Source organism: Jaculus jaculus, chromosome 17 (genome assembly GCF_020740685.1).
Source record: "Jaculus jaculus isolate mJacJac1 chromosome 17, mJacJac1.mat.Y.cur, whole genome shotgun sequence".
Lineage (NCBI taxonomy): Eukaryota > Metazoa > Chordata > Mammalia > Rodentia > Dipodidae > Jaculus > Jaculus jaculus.
In genome coordinates this window covers 62,521,178-62,533,792 of record NC_059118.1, presented here as the reverse complement: position 1 = coordinate 62,533,792, position 12,615 = coordinate 62,521,178, and the positions used below count along the sequence as shown (strand labels likewise).

Here is a 12,615-nt window from a genome sequence, read left to right as displayed (position 1 = left end):
TTTTGAGGCAAGCCCAACAGACTGGCCTTTTTTGTGTGTGAGAGAGCAAGAGTGAGTGAGTGAGAGAGAAAATTGGCATGCCAGGGTCTCCAGCTGCAACTGAACTCCAGATGCACCACCTAGTGTGTGTGTGCGACCTTGTGTCTGGCTTATGTGGGACCTTGAGAGTAGAACATGGGTCCTTAGGCTTTGCAGGCAAGTGCCTTAACCACTGAGCCACCTCTCCATCCCAAATGCATTTATCTTAAAGTAGTTATTTGCTATACATATGATTTTTGCCATTAGTTAAAAATGAAAGTAAATTTTCATACTAAGAGATGGTGGTGCTTGCTTATTTTTACATAAAGAACAGGTCTTGGCTGAATATCTGATATTGCAGGACACAGTACTTTTAATGTTTTTCAGGTTTGATCAGTATTTCGATTTTATAATTGTCAATGTTGACAATACCACCTTCCATAAATACATAGCACAAAATGGCAGCAGAAGTGCATTCAGGGCCATTTCAGAAATTGTTGTGATTCTTTTCGAATCCCAAGCCAGAATTCATTGAAAAATGTTTTATGATACTCCAAGTGATTGACCCAAACTGCAGTTTTGGAACTCAAAATTTCTAACACAATACAAAGATATACTAATGTGATTACGCACACGCCAAGGGGTCATTTTTGATGAACGTCGATAATGTGGCAAACTTAGAAGGCAGATCGGTCATAGGGAAAGCGATCGGCCTCCTCTGCGGGCGTCCTTGGGTGAACTCTGCAACAATGTCGCTTCTTATTCACAGTCAGTCGTTAGTAAATCCATGGTCTTCTTGGGCCAAACTATGGTTTTCTTTCTGCCTGAGCCATTTTATTCACATTGAAGCTTTTACCTCAGCCAAAGCTTATCCCTTTTGAGCCTTAAAACTTAGAAAAAGGAAACTGCTCAAATATAGAATATTTGTTACATAATTGCCCAGCAATTTTGGGAGTTCTTTAGTGAAAACCTTGGATCGTAGATGGTTTAACTCTGTGAGTGTCATTCAGGACTGCTGTTCTAGAGTTATTGGGCTTTCTTTCTTTTTTTTTTTTTTTTTAAGTGCTAAATCCCATGCCTTTAATCCCAGCATTTAGGAGGCAGAGATAGGAGGATTACCATGAGTTCGAGGCCACCATGAGACTACATAGTGAATTCCAGGTCAGCCTGAGCTAGGGTGAGACACTATAAGTTTTTCCTGGTGACCATAGAAACCAATGCGTGTGGGAAGAACTGGGAAGTTAAAGGGGTAGTTTGAGTTTTGTTTTAAACCCAAGAAAACTGTGATGGACGATTAACCTGCTTGTGAAGTCTCTTTGGGGTTACCATCAGGAAAAACAAACAGGGTTAGGGATGATGGGGTGCACCTGTCACCCCACATTCGGGAGGCACAAGAGGGACTGCTGGAGGTTCAAGGTCAGCCTGGACTACATCGCAAGTTCCTGTCTCCGAATCCCCCAAATAACAACAAATACAAAACCCCAATAGCAGCAGGACAGAAGAGTTTGTTCATTTGGGGGAAAAGGTCAGGGGTTTGGGTGGAAGCAGAACCCCACCTGTTTTCTTTCCATACAGTAACTGTGAGTTAAGCATCTGGGGTTTGATTTAATCTCTCTCACATAGTACTGTATATAACAAATTGAAAGCTGACTCCAAACATGAGAATCAGCAATTATGAATTTTCATACATTATCTTCATGTAGAAAAGAGATTTTGTTGAAAAAAAAAATATTGGCTTTTGTTTTTGTTTTCAGAATAGGGTCTTGCTCTAGCCCAGGCTAACCTGGAATTCTCAAGACCCAGGGTGGCCTTGAACTCATGGCAATCCAACTTCCTCTGCCTCCCAGGTGTTGGGATTAAAGGCGTGGGTCCCCACGCCTGGCTCAATTTATTGGCTTTTTTAGTGATGTAATTGACGAATGAAAATTATCTACACGGAAGGGTACAGCAGTTGCCATCTCCCAGTCCATTGTAAAGTAGTGGCCATTGCTGAGCTGATAGACTGCCACATTTTCTTTGCTTTTTTTTTTCGTTTTAATTTCAGGGATGGGAAGCAAAAACATTTACAGTGTCCTGAGTGTGTTTCATTCAGTCTCCACACTGTCCATCAGGGTAATCAGTTGGTCTCCACGCTGTCCAGCATCAGCTCTGTAGAGTGAGTTCTTTCTGCAGACTGGAACCTTCACACTTCCACTAGCTCTTCCAATCCCCTCCGCCCTGCCCCCGCCCCCGGCAGCCAGGCGATGTTCTACTCCCTGCTTCCAGAAACAGGTGGGATGGGCGGTGCTTGTCTTTCTGTACTGGCGCAGCACTTCCGATGCTGTCTTCGTGCTCCGCCCACGTTAACAGACAGCAGACATTGATTTTTAAAACTAAAACGTATTGTATTTGCATATATCCTCATTCTCTTTATCCATGTATCTGCAGATAGGAACCAGGTTCCTTTCATATTTTAAGGAAAAAACATTTTGACCACATCCTTTCCCAAATTTTCTCTTCAATGTAAACCATTATAAAATAGCACATGACACTGATGGTGATTTCTTCACACGTGCTCTCTCGCCGGCTTGGGCAGGTTGAATGAGACTCCAGCAACTCCTGGCACAGGGGACCCCTCCCCTTAGTCCAGCAAGGGGGTTTCCGCATTCTGTGAGGCCTTCCCCTGCATTCCTCAACAGGAATTTCCAGTGAACAATAAACAAACTTTGGGGACCCTTGGGACTTCAGACACAGGGAAAATGCACTGTCCCCCCTCAGGTTGCCCCCACCCAAGCTCAGCTCCCGGCCACCCATGGTCATGTCGGCTGCAGAGGGTGACCCATAGCCCGTGAAGAAAGCGGAGGGCAGGAGAGCAGCGCTGGGCCATGGGGCTGGGATTGGTCAGGAGGGCACGGGGCCAGGACGTGGGTTCCTACCCTTCCCTCGTCCTCTGTCTCGTCTTTCTCCACACTTTCTTTCTTTCCCTTGGGCTGAGTGTGTGGAAAGTACAGTATTGAAAGAGCGCAGCCCAAAGCCCCGCAGCCTCCCGAGTGGCACGGAGGGCCCCGCCGCGGGTCCCCCCCTGGCACCTGGTGACCTTGTGAACTGAAGCGGGGGATGTTCCGTGGCGCTTAGTCAAGTAACAATAGCTGTCACTCTCTCTTGTTTGATCCCATAGTGGAGCACGACAAGGAGCTCTCCCCTCGCCAGCGACACCACAGAGAGTTCAAGTTCAACTTATCCCAGATTCCTGAGGGTGAGGCGGTGACGGCTGCAGAGTTCCGCATCTACAAGGACTGTGTTGTGGGCAGTTTTAAAAACCAAACTTTTCTTATCAGCATTTATCAAGTCTTACAGGAGCACCAGCACAGGTATGAAGGCTCAAGGAAGCCCACGAGGTGGGGCTGGGCCCACTTCCCACCCTGTCTCCTCACATGACCCCACGTCTCTCTAGAAAGTGACTAGAATTCAGGGCGGCCCTTAGCTTGTGGCAGCTGGGTGTTCCAGAGCGCCCTGCAGCCGGCAAGACCTTCGGCTGTTAAGTTGGTTTTCCAAATAGGCATCTTTTCCTAATGGTTCTTATCGAGCTTCTTTTGTGATCAGTGGCTCTGGTTTATGGGGATAAACTGTATTCTACTATTGTTTGGTTCCCAGTTTCAATGATGGTGGAGGGTGGCTAAAATTGACACACGCATTAAAATTATAGAATGATAGTTATAAGTGATTCTAATTCACATGACTACAAAGTTATACATGTGTGTATATACTGTATGCATACACATGATTACCCTTGAGTACACGTGTGTCTGTGTTACCATTTGGATACAAAGGAATGATAGATTGCCTTTTTTCTTTCATATGGCTATATTAGTCTTCTTTTCTAAAATCATTTCTAGGCTGTTTTAGAAAAAAAAAAAGTTACAATAAAATATGTCCATGGGGCTGACTAGCAATAAAGAAAAAGTTCCCATGAAGCGCTTCCGGAAGCTGGAAAGGGGAGGGGCGAAATAGTGCAGTGGTCAGCTCAAATCGGTCACGCGCACAAAGGAAGCCAAGCACTTTGAAGTTTGCTTAGTACATAGGGGTCAGTTTAGTATGTGATTCAGCTGGGCGTGGTGGCACACGCCTTTAATCCCAGCATTCGGGAGGCAGAGGTAGGAGGATTGCCGTGAGTTTGAGGCCACCCTGAGACTCCATAGTGAATTCCAGGTCAGCCTGGGCTAGAGTGAGACCCTACCTTGGAAAACCGAAAAACCAAAAAAAAAAAAAAAAAAAAAAAAAAAGTATGTGATTCACTGAGCGTGGAACATGTGATACATAGATTAGCACCCCTGAAGTTTACAAGGTGCCAATTAAGATGCTAATGTCAAGCCGGGCGTGGTGGTGCATGCCTTTCATCCCAGCACTCGGGAGGCAGAGGTAGGGGGATTGCCGTGAGTTCGAGGCCACCCTGAGACTATATAGTGAAGTCCAGGTCAGCCTGGACCGGAGTGAGACCCTACCTCAAAAAACCAAAAAATAAAAATAAAAAGATGCTAATGTCTATGGCAATTATATAGTCCATACAAAGATAAGAATTGCAAAGAAGAGCACAAACAGAGGAGAGGACCCCACACCTACAGACTGTAATGAGAATGAAAGGACGAGGATGTATAGGGGAGGGGACCCCACACTAACAGACTCATAAGGACTTCTCATCTTTGCTTTTTTAAAAATATTTTTAAATTTTATTTATACGTGAGAGAAAAAGAGGCAGAGAGAGAGAGAGAGAATGGGCATGGCAGGGCCTTTAGTTGCCGCAAACAAATTCCAGGTGCATGTGCCACCTTGTGCATCTGGCTTATGTGGGTCCTGGGAATCAAACCCAGGTCCTTTAGCTTGGCAGGCTAGTGACTTAACCACTAAACCATCTCTAGCCTGCTTTTTGATTTTTTAAAAACAGATTTTATTTTTATTTATTTATTAGAGACAGAAAGAGGGAGAGAGGGAGTGAGAATGGGCACACCAGGGCCTCTAGCCACTGCAAACGAACTCCAGATGCATGTGCCACCTTGTGCATCTGCCTTACGTGGGACCTGTAGAATTGAACCTGGGTCTTTAGGTTTCACAGGCATGTGCGTTAACTGCTAAGCCACCTCTCCAGCCCCTGTTTTTTACTATTGCTTGACTTTTTAGAAACGCAGTCTTGCTATGAAGCCAGACTACCTTCAGACTTGTGGTCCTCCTGCCTCCGCTCCTGGTGGGGTGGGATTGCGGGATTGCAGCACCCCAACCAGCTGTCGCCTTTGGTCCCAGGGAACCATGTCCAGATTCTCCTTCTGGCCTTGGAAGTCTGTTGACTTGCCAGGCATTTCCAAAGGTGTAGGAATGATGTTGGTTTCTTTTGCATACAGCCATCTGTGTGTGGGCTGTCTCCACAGGCACACTGAGATCAATGACGATCACGAACTGGAAGAAGAATGGCAGGTGACCTTAGCTGCAGCAGAAAATGATGAGTAAATTACAGCCACCGAGGCACGGTTATAAGGCACCAAAATTTCATAGCAAGAAGGAAGTTTTCGGATGCCTGACTTTATTCTTAAATATGAGTATTTTCCAATGGCTTTGGTATGCAGGGCCTGCTTTGGAGGTCAGAGCATTTGCTGTAGTCATCTTTTGATACTTGGAGAAATTGGATTCCTGTTTTTTGTTTTTTTTCCTTGCAGGTAGCAATTGACTCTTCAGTCTGCTCATTTACTTATTCCATTCTATTTCTCTGGTGGAAATAATTTGTGTGTACCTTTCTGGCTGAGCAGTTTGTTTGGAATACATGGTTTTTCCTCTCCTTCAGGAAAAGTGTTATAGTAAAAACACAAGGCTGGGAGCATAGTGAGTACGGAATTTTTCAAAATTATTTTTTTTAAAGTGAAAGCTAGCAGAACCTTGTGAGATTTATACTGAACTCCCGCCAAAAATGAACAGCTGCCTTGCACTCAGGGTAGTGGTGACTTACTTCCTGAGGGCCAGCAGTGAGTTTGGAAAACAAAAATCCTGCGTGGTCCCAACCTTTTATGGCCCTCTGCCAAAGCAGAGGGAGCTGTCGGCTCATGGCTTTCCACGATGGGAGCATTTGACAGTTGGATGTGTTTGATTCTTGTACGTAGGAAAAGGAGAATGCTGGGAGAATGGAGGGGCTCTCACGCTTACGAAGGGCTCCAGGTTCTTATCTGTGGGCCAGGAGCCCAGGCCTCCTGCGGCTTTCCAAATGCTCTTCTCGGGCCTCCAGACTGAGCTGCGGGACTCCTTCTGCAGAAGGACTGACCTCCCCATCTGCACCGTCTTGGGGTGTCTTGGCTGAAAACCCTTCTCCAGGCATAGAGGAAAAACTTAGTTGTCTAATCTGGGCTTAAGTGAATTTTTGTAGCATTTGCTATTTTCGCTTAATTGCACAAATGTTTGTGTTGCAAAATAGTTGGCCTCTGTGAGAAAGGCAGAAAGGCAGGTTGTTATGTGCAGAATGGCATCCTCAGCTGAGGGCAGAGGACACGCGGGCTTGGGCCTTCCCGTATAAGAGACTGCTGGGAAACCTGAGCCGGGAGGGCCAGGGCAGGTTCTCGGCAGCTAGACTGTGCCACACACTGCCCAAGCACGTTTGTGTGGCTGCTCAACCGCTGGAGCAGGTAAGCTGAAAGCAGAAGGAGCTGTTAATCAAACAGACGGGGTTCACCAAGATCAGAGAGCACAGGGTTTGATTCAAAGCCTGAGAGAGAGAGAATGTGTGTGTGTGTGTGCCCCGAGACACAACAGAAGTCATGGAAAGGTCTGGAACCACCACAGCTTGTAGTGGGGGTATCTCTGTGGGTTCTAGGTGTGAGTCACATGGGAAGGGAGGCCTTCGCTTTGTGTGAGGTGGGGTCTCCCCAGGCAGCTGACCCCCGAGGCCTTCTCCCCACAGGCACAGTGGGGTCACAGGTGCCCCTGCAGAGTCCACCTCTTGTGTAGGTACACGGGATCCAACTCAGGCACCCATGCTTGTGTGGAAGGCGTTTTATCCATCCAGCCATCTCCGCAAACCTCTATTTCTTTTTAAAAATGAAATTTTAGCTGGGCATAGTGGCGCACGCCTTTAATCCCAGCACTCAGGAGGCAGAAGTAGGATTACAGTGAGTTCGAGGTCACCCTGAGGCTATATAGTGAATTCCAGGTCAGCCTGGGCTAGAGTGAGACTGTACCTTAAAAAGACCAAACTAACTGCCAGGTGTGGTGGCGCACGCCTTTAACCCCAGCACTCGGGAGACAGAGGTAGGAGGATCGTTGTGAGTTCGAAGGCACCCTGAGACTACACAGTGAATTCCAGGTCAGCCTGAACTAGAGTGAGACCGTACCTTGAAAAACAAAACAAAACAAAACAAAAAAACCAAACTAATAATAAGGACAATGATAATGATAAATAAAAACTTAACCGTGAACTGTGACTTCCTGGTGGGAGGGCAGGTTGTCCTGAATTCCTTTGGCCTTGAAGAGCAGCATGGTGGTGCGTTAGAGCTTTTCACATGCACTCAAGACTTATTGTTGATTCTTTTCTCATCACTGTGACCGGATACTTGGCAAGAAGAAACTTAGAAGAGCTTGGACTCATCCTGGCTCACGGCCTCATGGCAGGGGAGGCGTGCCAGCTCGATCCCACCCGTGGCAGAATTGAGGCACAACTATTTACACCTCCACAGATCTGGAAGAAGAGAGAGGGACCACCAGGAGCCCGAGCCAGCTGTGCCCCATGAGCCCATCCCCAGGGGCATACTTCCACGTGCCAGGCCTTACCTCCTAAAGGTTCCTTAACACCCCCAAACAGTACCACCAGCAGGGAACCAAGTATTAAAATACGTAAACCTGCAGGGGACATTTCACACTGGAACCGTAGCAATATTTTTGATTAATCCAGCAATTTTTAGGCCTTTAAAGAAGTTATTTGGGGGCTGAGGAGATGGTTCTGCAGTTAAGGATGCCCAACCTGGGTTTGATTCCCCAGTCTGCATGTAAAGCCAGATGTACAAAGTGGCACATGCATCTGGAGTTGGCAGTAGCCAGAGGCCCTGATTCACCCATATTCATCTTCCCTCTCTCTGTTAGCAAATAAGTAAGTACAAAATATATATTTAACAGAATGTTTTATTAGCTTCAGGTCTTATTTGATTATCCCTTTCCTGTTCTTAACTAAATTTTATATTCATACAAGTCAAAGAGATTTCCCTGAAATCCAACCAGAAATTGTAAGAGAGACATGACCAAACAGAACCATGATTCATATACTAAACATGTCTCTCAAAAAACTTTAATCCCAGCACTTGGGAGGCAGAGGTAGGAGGATGGCTGTGAGTTCAAGACTATATAATGAATTACAGGTCATCCTGGGGTAGAACAAGACTCTCCTTCAAAAACAAAATTGTATTACATTAAATATAGAGATCAATTTGGGAAGGATTTGCATGGTGTCAGTATTGAGTGTAGTGTTTAAGAGTATGGTACTTATTTACTAGATTAATTTTGGATATTGAAGTTTTGATGTTATTATAAGTGGTGTTACTTATTTTTTTTTTAATTTTTTTTTTTTACTTATTTTTTTATTTTGTGTCTAGCTGGTTTATCCACACATGCAGAAATACAAATAGTTTTTGTATATTGATCTTGTATCCAGTTACCTTGAAAATTTATATGCTAAATTCTGATATCTATATCTATATCTATATCATCTATATCTATATCTATACATTGGTTTTTTGAGGTAGGGTCTCACTTTAGCCCAGGCTGACCTGGAATTCACTATGGAGTCTCAGGGTGGCCTCGAACTCATGACAATCCTCCTACGTCTGCCTCCCGAGTGCTGGGATTAAAGGCATGCGCCACCACACCCGGATAATTCTGATATTTTTACGTATATAGTCTTACGGAATTTCTATTAATATAATCATATCATCTAGAAATATCACTTTTATTTCTTCTAATTTCTCTTTTTATATTGTGCTATCTAGAATATCTAGTACAGTGTTGAAGTCCACTCAAATTTATACTTTTAAGTATTTACTTATTTGAGAGAGACAGAGAGAAAGAGTCAGACAGAGAGAAAGAGAAAGTGAGTATGGGAACACCATGGCCTCCTGCCAGTGCAAATAAACTCCATGCACCACTTTCTGTATCTAGCTTTATGTGGGTACTAGAGAATTAAACCCAAGCCATTAGGGTTTCCAAGAAAGTGTCTTTAGATGCTGGGCCATCTCTCCGTCCCTCAGATTTATAATCTCTTGAGTGGGATGTCTTACCTTTAATATGATTGATAAAAACATTTCTTTTTGTTTGTTTGTTTTGTTTTTCAAGGTAAGTTCACTGTAGCTCAGACTGACCTAGAATTTACTGTGTAATCTCAGAGTGGCCTTGAATTTATGGCAATCCTCCTACCTCTGCCTCCCGAGTGCTGGGATTAAAGGCATGTGCCACCACACCTGGCTGATGTAAACATTTCTATAGATACTAGGTTGGGCTAATGGAATTACCTTTTACATTGTCTAAAAGTTTTGTAAATTAGGAATTGATGTAAAACTTGATATATTTTTGAAATTTTTCATGATTAAGGATGATTATAGTATTTTCTCCTTTATAGTATTAAAATGACTGTCTATTAAGAGATTTTCAGGGCTGGAGAGATGGATTAGCAGTCAAGGCCCTTGCTTGCCAAGTCAAAGGACCCAGGTTTGATTTCTCAGGACCCACATAAGCTAGATGTGCAAGGTGGCACATGTGCCTGGAGTTCATTTACAATTGCTGGAGGCCCTGGTGTGCTCATTTTCTCTCTCTCTGCCTGTCTCTCAAAAAATAAAAATTTTTAAATATATGTATATACATATTTTTTATTGACCACTTCTATACTTACAGTCAACAAACCATGGTATTTCCCTCCCTCCCCCACTTTCCCCTTCATAACTCTGCTCTCTGTCATCTCCCCTCCCTCTCTCCATTAGTCTCTCTTTTAATTTGATGTCATCGTCTTTTTCTCCTATTATGAGGGTCTCGTGTAGGTATTGCTAGGCACTGTGAGGTCTCAGATATCGAGGCCAAATTCTGTCTATACAGTTGTATGTAAGGAGCGGTACCCTTCCTTTGGCTCTTACATTCTTTCTGCCACCTCTTCCGCAATGGACCCTGAGCCTTGGAGGGTGTGAGATCTTCCAATGCTGGACACTCCTCCGCCCCTTCTTCTCAGCACTATGTTGCCTTTTGGGTCATCCCAGTGGTTATCACTGTGTGAAAAGAGAAGCTTCTCTAACCAGAAGTGAGAGTAACATTAGTATATGAGTATGGACATTAACTGTAGTGCTTTCAGGACAATTTGGTGAGAATAATATACGCATTTAACTAGACAAGAGCAGGCTTTATACTCTTAAGGCTCATGACCTCCCCTGTCATAGGCTTTTGATTAGGTTTTCAGTACCAGGCATGTATTCCCTCCCATAGAGTGGGCCTTCAGTCCAATTAGAGAGCAGCTGGTTTCCCCAGAGCAGACATGCCACTATTGCACTCGTTCAGTCATTTGGCCTGTCTGGCCAAACTTGAGGCTTCCAGTGTCCCCTGTTTTTGCTGCTCATGACTTCTGTCTCCCACAAGGCTGCATGCAGTGCAGCTTTTCCCAGCTTTCTGTTGGCTGGGCTACAGGGAGAAGGTTTTCTGCTCAGCACCAGCTTGATTTCTCAGTGACTTTGCTGCTCAGGCATGTGAAGTCTTCAGCAATAGGGTCTTACCATCTCTTTCTCACGGGAAACCAAGGGCCTTGGCAATAGCCTGTAATATTTTAGAGGCAACAGGGACCTCCCTGGCCAACAACTCACTGGAAGGCATCCCATCCCTGGACAGAAAATTTTCTAGTAACAATCTATGGCTTCTGGATGAGCCGTTATTCAAGAAAGTAGATTTTCATATGTCTTATTCAGAATATCTTGAGTTTTCATAGACCCTCCCCCCTTCTTTTTTTTTTATACAGTCTCTTTCCCCTGAACTAGCTTAGGCCTTTCCTCTCCCTGTAATCTGTTCTTCTACTTACATATATATAATACCGTGCTCTTAAGACGTTCCCTCTCCTCCCTGCCTTATAGCCTTTTTCTAGTTTATGGGCCTCTGCTATTGATTTTTGGTTCCAGCTCACACACAAGTCTATACATTTGTACCTAGGATCCACTCATGAGAGGGAACATGTGATGTTTGGCTTTCTGGGCTTGGGTTACCTCACTTAGTATAATCCTTTCCAGACCCATCCATTTCCCTGTGAATTTAAAAAGAGATTTTTCTGGACTGGAGAGATGGCTTAGTGGTTAAGGTGTTTGTCTGAAACAACTAAGGACACATGTTTGACTCTCTCCAGATTCCATGTAAACCAGATACACAGCGACACAAGTGAGCAAGGTCACACATGTGCACAAGGGAGCCCGTGCGTCTGGAGTTTTACTGCCGTGGCTGGAGGCCCTGGATACCAGTTCTTTCTAGCTCTCTCTCACTCTCTCTGTCTCTCTCTCTCTCTCTCACACACACACAATAAATAAAAAGGCCAGTCTATTGGGCTTGTGTCCAAAACAGGAGAGAGAGAGAGAGATTTTTCAAATGGTAAACAAATTCTAGGCCCTAGAGCTAGCTGGAGTTGTGATTTATTGCTCTCTCTCTCTACAAGCCTGGGTTCAGAGCCATTCCTGACAACGACAGCATCTCGATCACCTCTGGGTCTGCTTCCATCATCCTTTCATTCCCTTGATTGTTTTCTCCACTTCATTTCATTTCCTGGAATTTCATTTCTTGACAACTTGTCCTTCATTAATTTTCTTCATTATTTAAGAAAACAGCTATAGAGGTGGTTAGTTCCTTTCAGACTGATTTCAGTGGTCCTCTGGAAGTCATTGTGGGCCAATCACCCATCTTTGTCCCAGAAGGGGCGGGGCTTCGGGGTTTGCTGAGCCTCATCCACGTCTGGTTTTCCTTTTCTCCTGCACTTGAACCTCCTCAGGACTTCAGCTGAGAGTGTCAGGCTCTCTTTCTTGGTAGGCCCTGGTTTCTCATTTTTCAGCCTCTGGCACTGTGAGACTGCCAAAAATTCTGCTTTTCTATGAACCCTCTAAACGGGTTCTTTCTGCCTGCTTTTTAAGCTTCCTGTCCCATGTATATAGATCTTAATCCTTGGCAAATATCTCAAATGCCAGTATTGCTGTTTGAGACAGCCAGAACTTGAAGTTGAAAAGTAAAGCCAAATGCTTATGAGTTCACATTTACATATTCACTTCTAGGCAGGCTCTCTGCTCTGGGGACCATCCCCCATCAAGTCCTTGAATTCCTTATTATTATTATTTGAACTCTCATTATCCTTAGTCAGTGATAGTGCACTAGGCTCTGGGGTACTTCTGTTTGGTGTGCACTTTGTGGCAGGAATTCACAAGCGCTCTGAAATAACACAAGAGCAACAAACATCAGCTCACCTCGGTGCCTTTCTCCACTCTGAGGTCTTGGACATGACCTATCATGTGTTGCCTGGCTACTGGCACTTAGATGACTTCAAACAGGCTTGGGCTTTTTTTTTTTTTAATTTTTTATTTATTTATTTGAGAGCAA

The 12,615-nt window shown here is 44.5% G+C and overlaps 1 protein-coding gene across 1 annotated transcript in view; it reads left to right on the top strand.

The window, feature by feature from the left end:
• The window catches only part of Bmp6 (bone morphogenetic protein 6), a 182,852-nt gene that overhangs the window by 136,761 nt on the left and 33,476 nt on the right, over positions 1 to 12,615 (top strand). The window contains exon 2 of the mRNA XM_004666152.2: positions 3,176 to 3,368. Coding sequence (XP_004666209.2) covers positions 3,176 to 3,368 — 193 coding nt within the window. The remainder of the gene's footprint in view (positions 1 to 3,175; positions 3,369 to 12,615) is intronic.